This window comes from Xenopus laevis, chromosome 6L (assembly GCF_017654675.1).
Source record: "Xenopus laevis strain J_2021 chromosome 6L, Xenopus_laevis_v10.1, whole genome shotgun sequence".
NCBI classification, from domain to species: Eukaryota; Metazoa; Chordata; class Amphibia; order Anura; family Pipidae; genus Xenopus; species Xenopus laevis.
This window is the reverse complement of record NC_054381.1, coordinates 26,819,463-26,840,401: the sequence shown is the minus strand read 5'-3', so window position 1 is coordinate 26,840,401 and position 20,939 is coordinate 26,819,463. Positions and strand designations below refer to the sequence as shown.

The window sequence follows — 20,939 nt, the reverse complement described above, 5'->3', positions numbered from 1 at the left end:
TTGTAAGTGAGCTTATAAGTGCAAGAGTTATATTGGTCTTAGTACTTTGAGGTGAAATAATATTTTACATCAGGGATAGTTTTTTTTATACATGCCACATATGTTTCAGTGAGTTGTGTGATACAAGTTACATCACTAGGCACCCATTAAAATGATATCATTTACACTTGTCCAGTTCCACCCTAGGTGCCAGACCTCTTCAAGCCCAATTGTGCATGCGCAAATGACAAAGGTAGAAGTGATGTCACAACATACCCTGCACGCTTGTGACATCACCTGTCGCGACCCCTCACCTCTGCCGCGGGATTTCATGGCAGGGGAAGAGGGGTTTTTTTTTTTTGCACAAAAATGTATTTACTATATAGACATCTAAGGGCTGCCCCCTTAAAGGAACAGTCCAGTTTAAAAATAAAAACTGTGTACATAGATAGGCTGTGCAAAATAAAAAAATGTTTCTAATATAGTTATTTAGCCAAAAATATAATGTATAAAGGCTGGAGTGACTGGATGTCTAACAAAATAGCCAGAACACTACTTCCTGCTTTGCAGTTCTCTTGCTTTCCACTGATTGGTTACCAGGAGTGATGAGCAGGCCCGGATTTGTGGCGAGGCCACAAAGGCCGGGGCCTAGGGTGGCAAGATTTTAGGGACGGCATGCCGCCCAGCCACAATCCAAAGAGCACTGGGAAGCGTACTCCTGTACATATCATCCCCAGTGCTCAGACGCATGCGCACGCTTACACGCAGGGGCGGTGCGAGTGTGGGTGCCGGACACTAGGACCCAGTGGAGTAGGGGCGCAGAAGCCCCGAAAGCCGGGCCTGGTGAAAAGGCAATAACTGCTTAGTTAAGGCAAGCTGAAACAGAAATACTTTTTTTTCATATTTTTCATAAAGTAAATTAACAAAAAATTTTCACTTTGTTCACCTTTCAATTAAATTTAAATTTAGTATGAGGGAGTGAGTGATATTCTGAGACAATTCGCGATTTCTTTTTCATTTTTTATTATTTGTGGTTTTTGAGTTATTTGGCTTTTTATTCAACAGCTCTCCATTTTGCATTTTCAGCCATCTGGTTGCTAGGGTCCAAATTACCCTATCAACCATGCCCTGAGTTGAATAGAACAATATGCTTGTGTGTGTTTTTCTCCCCATAAAAAAATACAGCCGCTTGTTGCGGTTTTTTCTAGTGCACCCCAGCCAATGAGCCAAATGATTATTGTATTCTTCAACCCTATGTGACATACAGAACTAATGTAAATCAGGGGAGAGTCCTTTTTTCTTTGCTAAAAACATACATAGTCACCCTGTTCAATCAACTCTGCTATGCTCCACATGTGCTTTGTGATTTGATTAACCAATATTTTATAAATGAATCCCAGAAAAATAACATAAAGTAGATCTTTTGTTTATTCCTAACATTTTAGAATACCACACAAGAAATTAATTGAAATATTATCAACAGCAAAACCTGAAAAGAATCTATTCAAGTTGTGATTCCAGTTACTAGTGCACATTTAAATGCTTCTCTTTGAAACAGCTGGTTTTCATTAGTGAGTGTTTACTATGTGCTCTGCTGTGTTCACCCAGCTATTATATGTTGTATAAACAGACCCTGTCTATTGTTTTCAATGGAACAGTAGAACCCTGCCCTAATAAAATGGAATAGCGTGTTAGCATTTTTTCCTTTGTTAGAGTCAGCCTGAAAGATTTCTGTTGACGGAGGGATTGTCTATTTATAAAGCCTAAACATGTTTCGGCTGAAGTCAGAATATAGAATAAACTCCATACTCAGAGTACAGTATAGTATATATATTATAAAACATTGTGTATATTAGGGATGCACCAAATCCACTATTTTGGATTCGGCCGGACCCCCGAATCATTCGCAAAAGATTCAGCCGAATACCGAACCGAATCCAAATCCTAATTTGCATATGCAACATTCTTTACTTCCTTGTTTTGTGACAAAATTCAGGTGATTTCCTTCCCCACCCCTAATTTGCATATGCAAATTAGGATTCGGTTCGGCCGGGCAGAAGGATTCAGCCGAATCCAAATCCTGCTGAAAAAGGCGGAATCCTGGCCGAATCCCGATCCTGGGATTCGGTGCATCCCTAGTATATATATATATAATAATGGAAATTGAATTCAAGTATAAAGTTTTACCAAAAAATAAGTTTTTAACAGCTTGGATACCGGAAGTCTCTTTCTTTCATTTTGCTCAAAGTTCTTTATCCTCTCATAGGAAATAGTGGGGTTCCGCCAGGTAGAAGTAGGAAGCTGCTGGCCCTTTAAAATCCTAGATTCAGAGGAACAAATAATATTACTGTTCTGTTTTGTTGATTTCATTTTATCCTAATCAACTGCTCCTGCCCTAGACCTGTAGCAAATCCATAAGGGTCAGCTGCAAGCGCAACACTTAGGGGCAGATTTACATATGGTCAAATATCGAGGGTTAATTAACCCTCGATATTCGACTGCCGAAGGTAAATCCTTCGACTTCGAATATCGAAGTCAAAGGATTTACCGCAATCGATCGATCGAACGATTTTTCTTCGACCAAAAAAAGCTTGCAAAGCCTATGGGGACCTTCCCCATAGGCTAACATTGAGGTTCCGTAGGTTTTAGATGGCGAAGTAGAGGGTCGAAGTTTTTTTTAAAGAGACAGTACTTCTATTATCGAATGGTCGAATGATTTTTAGTTCAAATCGTTTGATTCGAATTCGTAGTCGGAGGCCGAAGTAGCCAAAAAAAAACATTCGAAATTCGACGTTTTTTTTATTCTATTCCTTCACTCGAACTGAGTAAATGTGCCCCTAAGGGTGAGATTTATCAATGTTTGAATTTGTATTTTTTTCAATACATAAAAATTTTTCTCGTCAAATTATGCTTAAAAAACTCATATGTACAATATATATTAAGTGCAAAAAATTTTTAAAAGTTCTGAATGCAAAACTTTGCTACTGTATCTATAAGCTGCCGAGTTCATGTAGAAGTCAGTGGGAGCTGTCTATGGAAATTTTAATGCATTTTTTCAATGCAAGTTTTTCCAATTTTTAGACCCATTGAAATTGATAGATAGTGAGTAAATATTTGAGATAATACTAAGGTAGAAAAAAACTTTAACATTACACAAACTGGAATTTTGATAAATAAGCACATACTGTATGATGGTCGTAAATGTTGAATGTGTCAGGTACTTGCATCCAAGCATGCGCCTGGCACTGTATATATTGCCTCTGTCCTGCTTCTTCTGCTGAATCATGTGCAATTGAGCTCACTGTCGCTGGTATCAGGGCCAGAATTACATAGTTAAATCAGGTTGAATAAAGACAAAGTCCATCAAGTTCAACCCCTCCAAATGAAACCCAGCATCCATACACACACCCCTCCCTACCTTCACATAAATTCTATATACCCATATCTATACTAACTAGAGAGTTTAGTATCACAATAGCCTTTGATATTATGTCTGTCCAAGAAATCATCCAAGCCATTCTTAAAGGCATTAACTGAATCAGCATCACAACATCACCCGGCAGTGCATTCCACAACCTCACTGTCCTGACTGTGAAGAACCCCCTACGTTGCTTCAAATGAAAGTTCTTTTCTTCTAGTCTAAAGGGGAGGCCTCTGGTACGGTGATCCACTTTATGGGTAAAAAGGTCCCCTGCTATTTGTCTATAATGTCCTCTAATGTACTTGTAAAGTGTAATCATGTCCTCGCAAGCGCCCAACCATGACAGTCTACCATCAATTAGGTAGAGGCAAAAGAAGTACATGACTAGGGTGCAACAGTGTTGGGACTAAACACATGCCCTGAGCTGTCGAAGAGAAGCTGAGGATAGAAGTTCTAAGTGTTGAGTGGGTTGATGGGAGGCACTGGTGGTGGAAGACAAACTAAGGAAAGAGGCTGTTGGGAAACAAGAAGGGTGAGTTGTTGGGGGTGTGAGGGAGAGTTGCTGAATGGTAATGCCAAGGTTCCCACAGTTGGTTGCATCAATAGACTAGCGCTAAAAAAAAAAGCTAAGACTTTGAAGAATTGCATTTGTTTTGATGCATCAGACACAACTCCTGCTGCCTTGTGGGTATTTGCCCCAATAATTGCACTTTGCACACTGTAGTGCACATGTAAATTACCCTTTATGAAACCTAAAAGTAAACTTAATGTCGAGGATATCTTCTGTATTGTTTTCAGATTTTAAAACCTATGTGAAATCACTGCTATAATATTGATTTCATACATATTGTAACATCTTTAATATATTATGCCTGATGATGTCATTTTTAATATATTGTGATCTGAAAAATTACATTTTTTTTTTAACATAAATCCTTTGGCCAATATATGTTATCCTATTCCCACAGAAACCCTTTTTATGTTTGTTTTGAACTGTGTCTAGCACGCTCCAGCTTTCTGCTAGTGAATTTGCCTAACAGCAACACTTCAGCTATATATTTCCTAAGGGATCGTGCACAGTTTCTATATAATGGAGGTCAGATGACTCGCAAAGAGATTGTCCTAACATGATCTTTCCTAGCTTGTCCCGATTCTCATACAATCCTTCTGCGCAGCTAATCTTATAGTAATCAATTAGCTATGGGCCAAAGGTACAAGTGTGTAATTTACTATAACATATGTAAACACACTGTGCCATTAATCACCAGAAACCCTCGGCAGTAATGTTTAATTCCCTGTAACGCACAAATATACCATGCCTTATTCATTACATGATTTTGTATTTTAACAGTGGTGCTTTCCTCATTTTTCATGGCTTGGACTATATTTATGTTGACATGCAGTCTATGCCGAATAAAGCTGAGGAGTTGACAGATGCACTGGGGTTTGTTTAAGAACCTTTCTGGGTGTCTGAGCAAATTTTGAGTTGTGAGTGACTCTAAATTCACTGTTAATTGATTTCAATAATGTGATAAATGGCACACGGACGAATACCCTGGTGGCTCGGCACAATTGATGCTTTATAATCTCAGCTATTTGTGCACAAAGTTCTATTGTTTTACATCTCGTCAGTTCTCATGAGAATGCAAAGCTTATTCAAACAGTGTGTGGGTGAAGCCTGTATATATGGCCTCTTCCTCTCACCTCTTTTTCCCACCTGTATAACCAGGGATCCAGTATAGGACATAGAAGTATATACAAGCATTAACTGTTAATATGCCATCGGCTGTAGAATCTATAGTGCTGGCTCTTAAGTAAAAGAGTCATCAATTCTTTGTTCTTGTTCTATTCCGCTCTATGGAACTTGACTGGCATTCAAAGTGTCACCTTTAAATTAGGAAGCATAAACATTATATATATATATATATATATATATATATATATATATATATATATATATATATATATATATATATATATATATATATATATATATTTATACTGTATACAGTATATATATTTATAGTTGATTTTTTTTAAAAAACAAAAACCTATACTGGTAAAAGCAGAAACTAGTCTCTAGTAGTGATGGACGAATAAATTTGCCAGACATTAATTCACCGGGGAAAAATCTGTCGTTGTTGTACGCATAAAAATTGTCGCGCGTCAAAATTATTCGGACGCCCATTGACTTTAATGCATTTGGACCAAATAGGAGCACATATAAAAATTGTCGCTCGTGTCAAATTTATTCGCCATGCATCACAGGTTCACCCATCACGAGTCTCTAGTATTTAATGTGGCCACCTTGTAGAAAGTGAAAGCTGAATTAAGGGATCATTTAAAGTCCCATTAGTGTCCCATTGGTTTAAGATCAAATTTTAGCGGTACTAAAGCTTTCTGAAACCACTATTAAACTCTATTTCTCTAAGATCATCAATGCTTTTACTTAGTAAAGTTTTATATTAGAGTTTTTCATGGTTCATAGACTTATTACATTTTTGAGTTTTAGAAAAATAAAAATAAAATTTTAAAGAAAAAATACAATGGAACTTGAGTGGCAGAGGAGCCAACTAAAACAAGTGAGAGCACAACGTGTGCATGCATGCGTTAGCAGGGTACAGGAAGCTGCTGGCCTAGAAGCACATAATTTGGAAATCTGGTGCTACTTATAGATACAAAAGCATGTCCCTTGGTGCTCATTCAATGGTACTTGCATCCAGATTCTGGCTGTACTCTTAATACCATTCTGAAGCTCAAGTACCTGAAGCCAGAGGTGCTAATGGCATGGTAGGGAGCAAAGTGCTTCCTGGAAGCTTTATGGAAGCTTGCGCTGCCATTAGTATTTTATTACTTGGCATGCCAAAGGAAGTCCTGTTTTATTTACAAGACAAATATGTAAAAGTGAATGTTTCTCAAGCTAGTATTATTTGGTAATATTTATTCTTCAGAAAAAAACATTTAAACCAAGTTCCTAGATCATGTACTGGTACAAAGCAAATGAATGATACCATGGATGTCAACTGGGAAATAGTGGGAATGTGGGAATAAAGAGCCTGTAAGAGAGTAACAAACCCAATACTGCATACACCTTGGCAGTATCAGTACAGTTAAATAATCTTGTGTATTTTTCATTGGTTCATTGAACATGAAACCAGATGCCAATTGGTGAGATTCTAAACTTCTAAACTGATGTTTGCAGCGGGGTAGACCATGTTATAATGTTTTAGGGGGAAGGGCAAGATTCGGGGAGATTTAGTCGCCCGGCAAGGAAACTTTGGGCAACTTCGGAAATCTAAGCGCTCCGAGTGCCATCCTATCAGCGATTTAGATTCTAGCCGGCGGGAAGGCTTTTCAGAGAGATTAGTCGCCCGAAGAAGAGGCGATTTGTCGTCGGACGACTAAATCTCCCCGAATCTTACCCTGTGCACTTACCCTTAAACAGTGCTTACACAAGACAGGAGAAATCAAAAGGAACCTTAATGAACTGCCAACCTGCGGAACATATAAATGTATATATAGTTGATTATACTGCTGACTAAAGGTGGCCATACACGGAGAGATCCGCTCGTTTAGCGATGTCGCCAAATGAGCGGATCTCTCCCCGATATGCCCACCTTGAGGTGAGCAATATGGGGGTGATCCGATCGTGGGCCCTAGGGCCCAACAATCGGATCCTAACAAATGGTAACGGGCGGTCGGATCACGGGACCGCATCAACGAACAGATGCGGCCGCAATCCGACTGGATTTTTAGTCCCATCCGATCAAGATCTCATTCGGGGAAGCCCGTCGGGGGGCCCCATACACGGGCCAATAAGCTGCCGACTCGGTCTGTCTGCAGCTTTTATCGCCCCGTGTATGGCCACCTTTAGGATGAAGATCTTCACTACTGCTGGTAATGAGAAGTAATGATACTAAATGCTAGGCCATGGGATGTTTCATACTGAAGTCTAACCAGTATTCTATACATTAACCCCCTACTGTGCCTTAGATTTTCACACCAACTGATTTTACATTCCCTAACTTCACTCACCAGCGATGATGATCTCATTGACTACAGAAGTGAGCTGGTATTTGGATAGGTGATGGAAGGCAGAATACATAAAGCCTATTGCTGTCTTGGCTTGGAGTTCTATGGCAAAGTCAAATTTACTTTAGTGGCTGCAGGCTTCTCCATCACACGTTTCAGTGTGAACCTGTATTTTTCCTTGATTTCTAGTGGTTCTCCCTAACTGCTGGGTGCCATGGGATTTCAGAAAAATGATTTCCATAGCATTTATCATGAAAACTAGGTGCCACACTTTGTAGGTGTCAACTAATGAGACCCGATGGGTGGATGTGCAAGGGGTACGTGAGAGTGCTTATCCTTAAACCTGCAGTTATGTGGGTCCTAATACCTGGATCTGACCATGTTGGTAAAATACCATGAGATCTGACTTGGACAACCCTGTCCAAATCAGAATCCATGTTTCCAAAAGTAGGTCTGTATATTGTGAGAGTTGTGAAATTTAAAGACAGCTTACCTGTGGCTGTTGTAGTTCCATCACATAGTTTCTTTCCCAGTGTCCTTCATGCAGTCCCTGCTACATTGTATGGTTTAGAAGTTTATTAGATCATGCTGGGTATCATGATCATGAGGTTGAACTGGAATATGTTGAGCTGTCCATCACTGATAAGATATTCATACAATATATGAAAACGTAGACAAGATCAGACTGGAACTCTTGCTACTTCATCCTCAAGAGAATTGTTCAACAGACATGATATTAGTGAGACTTAAGTCAAAATATCTTTCTTCACTAATGAGCTGTAAAAGAAAAACAGATGTACCAAAAGGAAAAGATCAAAGCGTTCCCTTGCAAACCAATGAAAGCTTCAAGCCAAGTCCTTCGTTTGCAGCTGAGAAAACTGAAATTGACTCATATCAGAATTCACCACACCAGCAAACACATTCCTGAAAGCGATGAGAAACTTTTTTCAAATGCCCATTAAAAATGATAGGATATATGCGCTGGCATTGTTTAGCATCCACTGTCAGAAAGTTGCTCCCTGCCACTTTAAAGAGAAGTTGCTGAAAATGAGGAAATCGTTTCTGTAGTTTCCCCAGCGTTCATATTTAAATATGCCTGTGAGTTATATTGTTCCTAAGAAAACATTCCATATATCAGTCATAGAAGATACACCTATGACTAAGCGCCGGAAGGTGCGAAACGCGTAAGGTGGGCCTGGGGGGACTGAATGTAACCAAATATTTTTAATGATAATTTAAATAAAGAAATTTTTTACTGAAAAGTAAGCCTTTGGGACAGCTATCTTTTGGATACAAGGAATTTTGACCTAAGAAAACATTTGCATCTATTTAGGCAATGTATCACCTTGGAACCACCAATATGCAGAGAAAGAGGGGAAAAAGGATCCAGCCTTCAGAAACACAACTCAAAATATCGTCCTAACAATGCGACAATGTTGTTTACAAATCAGAGCCCATTACAATAAATATTACTCACAGTAACCAGATGCAGTTTCCATATGTGTCGACAATCTTCATAGCGCCGATTTCTCTGTGCGAAGACTGACCAGATTCTATGTTTGAATGACTTTGAGGAAATGTAGTTGAGGTTATATAAGACACACTCACATCTGAACCTGACACACACACGCACAGTCTCACATCATTTATTAAAAACACTGCAAAGATTATCATAGGGGAAAAGAACCAGTGGTTGTCAATAGAGGGAGATTCTACATACATTACTAATTTGCTCCTGCGTCTTCTTCAGTCTTTGTAGCTCAAGAGCGTCGGTGACAATGCTAAAGCCTCTGCCTTTGCTTTCCTCAAAATCTTTTTTGTATTTTACCTGCAAAACAGAAAAGGCCATAGTTTCTACTAAAAGAACCAAAACTCAATCTTCTCATCATTCTCCTAAAGGCCAAAGATTAGTGGCAGTACATTGTTCCATCTAAGTTGTACACTTGTGCCTACACACATAGGCATGGTCAGACTGGCTTCTCTGAAGACCAGAGGATCTCTTGGTGGACCCAGGCCCCAGTTTCAGAGAATTCCCATCATCCAAACTAAAAACCTATACAATACCTTTATCTTATTGCTGTCAAAGTGTGACCAGGGTGTTGAGTTCTCGGGTGGCCCTAGGAAACCCAGAATAAAGTTAATTCTCCGCACACCTGTTAGTCAACTGTAGACTGCAATGGTGGTGCAGGCTTTCCATTTGGCCGGCTAGGTACTTGGAATGAAATAATGTAAAATTGAATTCCTGAACCAATAAGTACATCTTTTTTAGTTGTAATATTGGTGTGTAGAAGTCATCTCAGGTCATTTTGCCTGGGCATGGGCTTTCAGAAAGAGCCATTGCTGCTCTATGGAACTGTTTCTGATAAGCTATTGTTTCACCCACTCAATGTAACTGAAGGTGTTGCAGTGGGACCTGGATTTTTATTATTGAGTGCTGTTCTTAGATCTACCATGCTATAGATGCAACTCTGTGAAAACATAGAATGGAACACAGAGAGTTGAGCCTATTATTTGTACTTTACAGTTATGGGACCTGTTATCCGGAATGCTTGGGGGTTTCCAGATAAGGGGTCTTTCTGTAATTTGGATCTCTATACCTTATGTTTTCTAAAAAATAATTTAAACATTAATTAAACCCAATAGGATTGTTTTGCCTCCAATAAGGATTAATTATATCTTAGTTGGCATCAAAATAGGAAATTCATTTTAGAATTTAGAATTATTTGATTAAAATGGAGTCTATGGCAGATGGCCATCCTGAAATTTAGAACTTTCTGGATAATAGTTTTCTGGAAAACTGATCCTATACCTGTACTATATGGGAGGCACATTAGAGGAATGCCCCTAACTTGCATGTCATTCAGGATGTGTCAGAGGACACTTAAAGGGCATGTAAAGTCTAAAATAGAATAAGGCTCGAAATGCTGTATTTTGTATACTAAATATAAACATGAACTTACTGCACCACAAGCCTAATCAAACAAATAATTTATGCTTTCAAAGTTGGCTACAGGGGGTCACCATCTTGTAACTTTGTTAAACATCTTTGCAAGACTAAGACTGTGCACATGCTCAGTGTGGTCTGGGCTGCTTAGGGATCATCATAAACAAAGCTGCTTGAGTTCTGCATGGCTGGGAAGTAAGGCGAGGGCTCCCCCTGCTGTTCATAAGTATGATTGTTTCCCTGCTCAGCAGTTAGGGACCGTCTGACAATTCCTATCCACAGCAGTAAATGAAGGGAGAATTTCACTGCATACAGTCAGGTTTCTTATTAAAACGGTACACATTTTGTAATTAAAGTAAATTGGAGATAGGATTCTTTTCATTAAAGAAAGTAAAAATGGGATTTTATTTTTTTGCCTTTACATGCCCTTTAAAGCTCTATGTTCTGTGCCTGCACTGGATTTTTAATTCAATGCAAGACACAGAAAGCATCTTGTACTTGCCACCTTCAGTTTTGTACCTATGGTAAATAAGCCTGTTCAAAGCGCCTGCCTGAGAACAGTTGCTATATTTTAATTTGTGTCCTGCATTGAAATGCTTCTGCAACTCTGCAGTGCTGGTAATCCATGGTTTCATTTAAAATGCAGTAGGCTTTAAAAGCCTGGAAGCATATTGTTTGTTTCTGCAATGTCATTGATTTTACTGTGTGTGGGAACAAATGATTCGTTCTCACTGAAGAAGCGTTCAGACAGGGGGAGCAGAATCAAGAGTTGCAGCCATGAAACGATGGGGCCCCATTACAAGCTGCACCTCCTGCCATTCCCAACTTGCGTCTAAATGATGCTTAGTTATGGGACGGGTTAGTGGAAAAACACACTTTGCACACTGCGATCTGCTCTACAAAATGTGTCTTTTGCACTTGGTTCAAGCCTATAAGGAGCTGTATAAATAAAGTGACTCATCAGAACCAGAATGTGATTTATTTAGTGTCAGCCATCTTCAGTAAGCTTGTGTTAAAAAAAACAGGGTGCACCACTGCTACTGAAATGGGGGTTTTAATGTCTTATTCTTTTTAGTAAAATCAGCCATTTACCAGATAAATCAATTTTCAGAGGTTTGCTCTTCGCTGGTTATAGCCATGTTCTCAATATATATTATATCATTATAGCCATCATATCAATACAAGTGGAATAGTTTAACATAAATGGGAAACCCTCAGAGAAAGTAAACGAGAGGAGGTAATTAAAAATCAGATGAAGCGGCACGGATGAATATTCAAGAATACAGACTAAGAATATTGCAATTTAACATCTTAAATCATTATCTAATTACTCAATGCTCTGTCTTGATAGACTTCCAGCGTGACTATTTTCAATTGACTCTGAAGAGAACCAAGCTGGCATCCCTGCAATTAGTCACTCATAAATTCCCTCTGCTGCCTTCTGTTCACCTGAAACTAGATGTGTGGCTTCTCTGAAAACTACACTTACACACTAAACAGTGAACCTTTCCAATAAATTAGTTTATGTGTGGTTGACAGGGTACAAAGTGTAAAAAACTTTTTGGAGCAAAGTGACTGGCAGTTGCCCTCAATGAGTACAGTGCTCCCTTTGAGTACAGTGCTCCCTTTGAGAAGCAGTAGGGGGAAACACATAGGTGCCCCCTCCTGTCCCTAGGGAGCAATTGGGAGATGCAGGTCATAACAATGTCCTGTAATTATAACCCTACAGGCAGTAAGGAAGTTATGGCCATAGAGTTGCCACCTTCTGAGTAGGATCATACCAGCCAGGCTGTGCTGGGCAGAGAGGTGGAGCAATGACATAAAGGGACAGGGTGATGGCATGATGGACAGAGAAATTACATAATGGGAGGGCTGTAACAGACCTGGAACTGTATTACGGCTTGTAAACTGCCCCCCTCAAAAAAATTTAATCAGTTAACAGTCTCTATAAAATCTTTTAATACCTGCTGCTCCGGTTGTTCCATGGTAAATAGTAAGGCTGCAGAATGCCTTTAATCCCTTAAGATTTCTTCTCCTCTTCTAACCCACTCAGCCCTCTCTAGGAAATGTACTTTGGCTGTTGGCTACTGAGCATGCTCAGTCCTTCACAACTCAGATTACTAAACACACTCTCCAGTCTAACAGCCAGTGAAGAGATGGCATTGCTGGTTCCCATAGAAACTGTGCTCTAGTTGTCTGTTCCTATTTTCTCTCTTAATCTCCTCTCCTGAACTCAGCGTAATCATTACAGTGTTCAATCCAAGCAGAGCTTTTTATCAAAGTATATGTAAAATTGCATTCTTGATTAATTTTACAGTGCAAATGTTTCTGTTTGTAGATGCCAGTGTCATTGATGATGTGTCAGAGGGAATATGGCCGCCGGACGAAAGCTGCTATTTGTTTTAGGAATATGTGATGGCGCTAGCAAATGGAGGGGGTATATACAGTGCAAATGATGTGGCTTGGGTGGGGAAGATATGCCCAACTTATTTACATGATGAGAAATGTAGGCTTTACATGTCCTTTAAGTGGGTGGATAAGGATCATAACACCCTTATTACCATTGTACTGGAAAGTGCATTTCCAGCCCTGGCCAGTGTTTTAATGACTAGGCCAGTGATATCTTAGTTGGATGGCAATCCTAGATGGCCTGTGCCTACCAACGCTGTGCTCTGCTGGATTTTTATCTGGGCACAGACAGACCCTGGGCAGAAAGGCTCTGTGCATGAGCAACAGTAAAAGGTTGATCTAACCTTATTATCTAATTATCTGAATTAGTATACTGGCCTGCAAAAGTCTAAGGCACTCTATACAACATTATATGGCTATATATCTATCTGTTCATGATCTCAATCGATATACATTCCCAGGTCAGGTCAGTGTGTGGACTACTGTAAGACTACATAAGCCCTTGCTGGCCCAGTTTTTCTAGTCATGTGTGAATTAGCGGGGGAACAGATGTGTGTATTATGCAAACAGGGGGATTGGAGCAGGAACATAAATCCACCTGCTTGGGGATGCTGAGACTTTTAGTTCAGCAATAGCTATAGAGACGCACATTGTAAATCTCTGATATGTAAATGGCAATTAATCATATATTAATAAAATTTACTTAGGGTTTCTACTTTTCACTTTGTACAATGGCCGGTTTTATAGTTATTTCGTCCATGGAATTTAAATACATTTATGACAAAGTAAAAGCTATAGCTTTAATTGTCTGTTACTATTCAGCATCCCTAATTCACTGGGAAAGACTTCAGTGCTTTTAAAAACCAGCACTAGCGCCAGCCGAGACTTTGTCATTTAAAGGAAAGGGAGGGATTTCCTTTTCTACTTCTGATATCCTTGGGTGGATCAAGGCTTACATTATTCATGCACTCGATGGCATATGGATCCACAACAGAATATACGTACCAGCTGCAAGAAAGCTCTCAGTTTCCCATTTATAAACAGCCAGCACTGCAACCAGTTTAACCCCTTCCAACTTTGTTGCAGCTTTTGTACTACTTGCTATAGCCCACTGTGTGCAATGTAAGTACAGCAATAGTAAAACTTCTATTTGTGATTTATTAAAAAGTGATTAGGGCTCTTTTATTATTTTCTTTTTCAAAGGTCAGGGTGCAAAGTGCAAAAACACAGGCACAAAGCAACATTTTTGTTCTGCACCATGCCCCAATAAAAATGAGCTTCCCCCCAGGGGCACAACTCTTTGTGCTCTCAGAGTGCAGCTCCGCTGTTGTGCCTTCCTTAGTATTCAGCACTGCTTGATAGGTGGGCAGCATATGTCCCTAGCTTGCATGTCCATGCCAATCCCTAACCAATCCCTAACAATCAACTATCAGATATTTGTGTGTAATGTCCTTTCCGCAAACCAGCCTGGTCCCCTACCCCTCAACCTCCCACCCCCCAACTCTTTCACCGGATTTCCAAAAATTTATTTATAGGCACCTCAGGGCTGCCCCCCAAAACCTGCCGGCCTAGGCACAGGCCCTTGGGTGCCTTAATATAAATACGGCCCTGGTCTCCTGCCTCAGGCTTTCTAGCGACGTCCATCCATCCATAGAATACAGTCTACAGAGCGGTGGTTCCTAACCAGTGGCTCTTGAGCAACATGCTCTCCAACCCCTTGGCTATTGCTCCCAGTGGCCTCAAACCATGTGCTTATTTTTCAGTTCCTGGCTTGGAGGCAAGTTTTTATTGCATAAAACTGTAACCTGTAAACTGCCAAACAGAGCCTCCTGTAGGCTGCCAGACCACATAGGGGCTACCAATAGTTAATCACAGCTCATAATTAGCTTGCCCAGGAATTTTTTGCATGCTTATGTAACTTTCAAACTTTTATTTACATTTGAATGTGGCTCACAATTGGAGATCCCTTCTATAGAGGAGGAAAGGGACTTTTGCTCATTTTTAACAGCAATAATTAATCATAACACCCCAGGGACAATAGGAGGAGGTTCCCCTACAGGGCTTAGGTCATATGCTACACAGTATAACTTTACAAGTATGCTGCTATAGCTTGTGGCTCACAAGTGAAAAATCAGTCAGTCCAACAGAAGGTATTGTTGTCCTTTTTTTTCTTCCTTACCTGACTTTGAATTTCACTTTGCTGTTTAAGCCGAAGGTTTTCAGGAGTATCTGTCACTGTGGTGAAGGACTGTTTTGGATAGTGTCTAGAAAAGAACAAAGGAGATATCAATATTTTGACACAGTTATTGGGGCCTTATGAAGGCATCATCAAAAATGAATCACTAGTACAATGGTAGATCCACCACATGAATCTCTATCCAACAACCCTGAATTCAACACATACACTTTATAGCAGGGTCTTATATACTGGGCCGAATGAGTCAAATACAAGCCAACATGGAGATAAAAGAAACATGCCTGGGTGGCTGCATACATTTCAGCTAAACCCATCAAAATGCTTTAACTTTGGACATAAATGTTGACATCAATGGTGGGATTTGGATATCTTCTTAAAAATAAAGAGAGTGAAAGAGAAACTTTAAACAAAAAGGCTTATAGAATGGTGCCTCCACCTACTCAGCACTTAATTAAAGGATTTGTTTTCCTTAAATTAACGTTTACTGTGATATAGAGAGTGATATTCTGAGACAATTTGCAATTGGTTTTCATGCTTTATTATTTGTGGCTTTTTATTCAGCAGCTCTCCAGTTGGCAATTTCAGCAATCTGGTTGCTGTAGTCCAAATTACCTTAGCAACCATGATTTGAATAAGAGACTCGAATATGAATAGGAGAGAACCTGAATAGAAAGAGGAGTAATAAAAAAATAACATTAAATATAAATTTGCAGTCTTACAGAGCATTTGTTTTTAGATGGGGTCAGTGACCCCATTTGAAACTGGAAAGAGTCAGAAGAAGGCAAATAATTCAAAAACTATAAAAAAGAAAAAATGAAGACCAATTGAAAAGTTGCTTAGAATTGGCCATTCTGTAACTGTTGAGATGTGAGTTCTGCATTTATTAAAGATCAGGAGCTGGTAGTTGTTGGAAGGTAAATTTATTTGCAGAGCTAAAAAAAATCAGAACAAAAACTTTTCAAAGAAAGCAATGTTCCAACTCCATATAATATACAGGGTATATTCAACGACCTCTTTTTATGCAGTCACCCTAAACCCACTAGACTGCTTGCTCTGAGAACAGGCGTTCTAATAAACAGAATTTTGTATGTTATTTTAGTATGTGGATCTGCCTTTCCCAGCATCCCATGTTCTTAAAATGTGACCAGTTGTAGGTTTTACCAATTGCAAATTAAGCTCAGTGCGTGTATCATGCACACACCCAGTGCTAAGGTTTTGCTCACATTATACTGAATGGGAACAGATACACTTGTTAAATAATTTTTTTTTGTGATTTTTGTAATGCTGGGTAAAATGTGTAGTGCATGGTTTATTAAAATGTGGACAGAAAAGGAGGTTTGCTGGCCAGCAATAGAGAAAGGGGAAAAACATTATACCAGGCAGATAAAATAAATCACTATGCATATCCTAACAGTAACATACCAAAAGTTAACTTAAAGATGTACCACCCCTTTAAGGTTAGCCTTGTAGTATACTAAAGCTGTACTGTAACTGAAATTAGTGTTCGGCAATTACAGTTAATTATGAATATGAAGCTATAAGGTTTAGCTTGAGGCACACAAACAGCTCGTTGTAAAAATTAGGACCCAAGCTATGCACAAGTATATTAGTCCCTAGAAGGCCACCCTGTCAGTTGTGTAGAGCATAGTTTGTGGGTAAATGGAACTGCCTGTTTGTATTGCCACCTAATCAACTTGATTAAATTGCTCTTGGTGGGTGGTACAGATGTGACAAAGGAGAAGGCAGATGATGATGTTTGTAACCAATTTCCTGGGATCAAGGCTAATCTTACTACTAGAATAATTCATTAACTCACATTGTTTAGTAATTTAGTTCCCTTCAATATATGCTTTGGCCATGGTGAGAGATGAATCCAGAGGAGAGAGCATTATTTGTTTTCACTAGTGTGCAGTGCTGCAAAATGTAGGCCTGTGAATGCATACCTCCAGACATTTGAAAAATAGAAAGAGGGAGAAAAATCTGCGTGGCAACATTTTTGTGAGCATGCACATTTTATGGCCACACCCCCTAAATACCACATCCATTTTACAAAATGTGGAGGATTATGGAAAGTTTGAAGACATTTCTGAGGGTTTTAGAGTCATGTTTTAGGTGTTAGTATAGTTTTGCTAATGAAGGTGAATTGCCCTTTAAGCTGCAAGTCACAGTTTCCCCAAGAGACCTGCCTATGTTAAATAGTTATAATTGTATCTTTGCTTATCTTAAATTGTTGCAAATGACAGTTTGTCAGTTGGGCAAGTTTGAAAATCTCATGCTCCAGTGTACCAAGTTGGTCAGTGCATGGTGCATCTGCAGATGTGAAAGTGAAGAAGAACCACAATGCCTCACCACTTCCTGTGGTTCTGATCATTCAGGCTGTGGCCAGAGAAAACAGACAATAGAAAGTGTCCATACCATATAAAGCCCCTTGGTATCTGGTTGATATCTGCCTGATCAGCCCCTTGGAACCATTGGGTACTGCACAGGATCAACCCATGCCTGGCAGCTTTAAAGATTTTAGGGTTTAATTGCAAAGCTTAAAGGAGAACTAAAACTCAACTAAAGAAGTATGCTAGAAATGTTGTACTTTAGCAGTAAAGATCTGTGTCTCCAAAGATGCCCCAGTAACTTCCCATCTTCTTGTCTGCTGATTCACTGCACATGCTCTGTGCTGCTGTCACTTACTGAGCTTAGGGACCCACTCACAATTTACAGTACACATAGAAAATAAACATGACAATATAAAGCTGATTAGTAAGTAATACAGATAATTACTACAAGGCAGCACAGAAACCAGTGCAATTAGCATCAGCATTAATTAATCAGCCCTGTAGCACCAGCTTATATTACAGACCAACCTCATTATCTGCTGGATAATTAGTGACGACCCCTAAGCTTAGCTTCTCAACAGCTGCTCAGAGCCCACTGAGCATGTGAGTGTCACAGACACTTTCCAAGATGATGACCCCCTGTGACAAGTTTGAAGTCCTGGATCATTGCTGCTATCGACAAGCTGAAACTTTAGGCTGGTGCAATAAGTTCAGTATATAAAATGTATACAAAATATGGCATTTTTAGCCATATTCATATTTAGGGTTTAGTTCTCCTTTAGGTGGTGTGCAAAGTGCAAAAAAGGCTGCAATGGCCACGGTTATTTGTGCTCTGGATTCTAAAGACAAGTGCTGTCCAATCAGCATGACCCAAAAGAAAACACCAGGAAGTGCAGTACAACACTAGGAATGGAAAGAGGAGAACAATGATGATGGTGCTGGGATGCAGGCAGAGACAGGACAATGACAGAGACCGGAATACTTAGAAGTTTAATAAACAATCTCAGCTACAAGACATTCCATGCTCCCAATTATATTACAGGCCCTGCTACTTGTACAGATGGGTGTGGTTGATCATTACATTTGCCTGGCTACACAGTTTGCATTATCATGAATTTCTGCATGGAGCTGACCTTATAAACTGTGTGTATATATAACAAGGGAAAGTTGTGCTCACCACTAGTTTTTAAAACCATTAGGCGGGGTGCAATGAGGCTGTGACCACAAAATACATATAGACAAATACAAGAGTCCTCTGCACTCAACCCATTATCAATATATTTAAGACAGCGACATTTTGTGCATACTGCTACTGAAAAATGCCTTACCCTTTACACAGGGATTGTTTGTCCATATATTGCAATATATTTAAGCTGGCCAACTACGTCAAAGTTATCCCATATCTGGCCAGTCCTATGCTCAATTTTATCTGATTCATTAAGAATTCTATTGCTTCATTATACATTTTACAAAGGGACTAAGTTTTACCTGCAACTTACTTGCTGCTTTCAAAGTAAAACTCCCAAACTTGGCTGCCCTTTTATTAGACACCAGTGGGATTAAAATTGAGCGTAGAACTGGCCAGATATGGGATGACTGTGACGTAGTTGGCCATCTTAAATATATTGCAATATATGGACAAACAATCCCTGTTTTGTTTAAAGGGTAAGGCATTTTTCAGTAGCAGTATGCACAAAATGTCTCTGTCTTAAATATATTGATAATGGGTTGAGTGCAGAGGACCTCTTGTATTTGTCTATATATATATATATATATATATATATATATATATATTTATATATATATATATATATATATATATATATATATATTAGTATTAATACTATTTTAATGTATAGTGTAAAAACTTTTATCCTTTACGTATAATGTAATGGTTAGTTCAAGCAGAATATAATTAAAGGTGAGTCTGGTAGAAGTGCTACAAAAGTGTTTATTCATTTGGAACAATGTTCACACCTTTAAGTCTGACACTGTCCAGATACGTCTGTAAAGCAAGCTGCGACTACTGAACGCGGCACAAGTACCAGCTGTGCAAAATGTTTCATTTTTGTTCAACACATGCACAAATTATTGTATCACCTTCATCTATTTACTTAGACTTTGCTAAAGCATTTGATACAGTGCCACACAAAAGGTTACTGGTTAAATTAAGGAATGTTGGCCTGGAACATAGTATTTGTACCTGGATAGAGAACTGGCTAAAAAGAGTGGTGGTAAATGGAACATTTTCTAATTGGACCAGTGTTGTTAGTGGAGTACTGCAGGGCTCTGTACTAGGTGTTTATATAATATAAAAATATCTGGAACGGTCCAATTCCTATGACGGACGAATGGCTAGTGTCAGAGGTTGATATTTGTCACCCCCGCCCTCTACGACGCCATAACGCTATAAGGCCCAAGGCAGGATGGACTAATGGTCTACTGTGGACAATGGTCACTCATATAGCTTATACTAGGCCATACAAACAAAAGATCATCACTCTGTTACTTAAATTCCAGAGTGTTAGCATAACGTCTGTCTGTCTGGTGTGGCCCCCTCCTGCAGACGTGCTGCTCGAATAACTGGAAATACCACAATGGCCTTGGTTAGCCATAGCTGATTGCGAGGCTGTGGACTGTTGGAGCTAGGCACAGTATGTTACAACATTCCTTTGATAACATGTAAGACTAAGTAAATCATTTAGACATTAATTGTACAAGGAGGAGACAGACTATGTATGGTATTTCCGTGAAACCCTTGTCACACTTATTGTAAAAGCCTTCTGAAAGCTATATAATGCCTGGACCAAGAGGTGGGTCTTTGGTAAGTCCTTGGCTGACATTCTGTGTGTTACTCCAACAGCTTACCCAGACAAAACTGTTATGTTGTATTATGTAAGAATAAATTGCCTAACTATTTCTAAAGGTTTTCCTTTACTGAGTTTTGTCTTACACGAGGTCAAAATGGTACTACTAAAAATACCATCATATGGTGACCCGACGACTGTGATCCGGTTTTTTCCAGTCATTTTTTTCAGGCAATGGAGGGCTCCAGGCTGGCTACTGGAGTGTACCCGAGGGGCTTTGTTCTCGGATGTCGATAGTTTACCCGTGGATATTTTCTTTTCCAGGATGGTTTCCCCGTAAAGCTTTACTTTAACGGATGATGGATACACGCGCGTAAGTACCCCTGGGTGGGGTATATATGTTTTTCTAGCTTCTTCTTTTTGCCTATTGTTTTGTTAATTGTTGTGTTAATCAGCTGAAATTATCTGCCATTCATGATAAGAATCCGCAGTTTCCTTCCTGTTTTTGTATTTTGTATGTTTGTTATTCCTTATCATGAAGTGTAGTCTAAAACATCTTGAAATAGAAATTACACGTGTACTGTATGTTGTTTGATGAATGCAAAAGGATCCATGAATGTTGAATGTTTGCCTAGCAGGCCAGAAATACGGAAAACTAGGTTTTCTGAAGGAAATTCTTTAGAGTGTGAAGTGTGAATCACTTTCCTGTCCGTTTGAATTGTCAGATGAAAAACGAGAGTCATACAAACATTTAGGTGTTGTCTGCAACTTCAAACCTATTTTCTCCCTTTACACTCAATTGTAAGCCTATTCTAAATTA

At 39.3% G+C, this 20,939-nt stretch overlaps 1 protein-coding gene and 1 pseudogene across 3 annotated transcripts in view; both read right to left on the bottom strand.

The window, feature by feature from the left end:
* The window catches only part of LOC121394535, a 61,353-nt pseudogene extending 52,226 nt beyond the window's left edge, over window positions 1–9,127 (bottom strand).
* The window catches only part of nebl.L (nebulette L homeolog), a 146,050-nt gene that overhangs the window by 64,785 nt on the left and 60,326 nt on the right, over window positions 1–20,939 (bottom strand). For all 3 annotated transcript variants that reach the window (XM_041565542.1, XM_041565541.1, NM_001094860.1), the window contains 2 exon segments: window positions 14,965–15,049; window positions 9,153–9,260 (listed from right to left, as the gene is read on the bottom strand). In XM_041565542.1, the coding sequence (XP_041421476.1) occupies window positions 9,153–9,260; window positions 14,965–15,049 (193 nt within the window).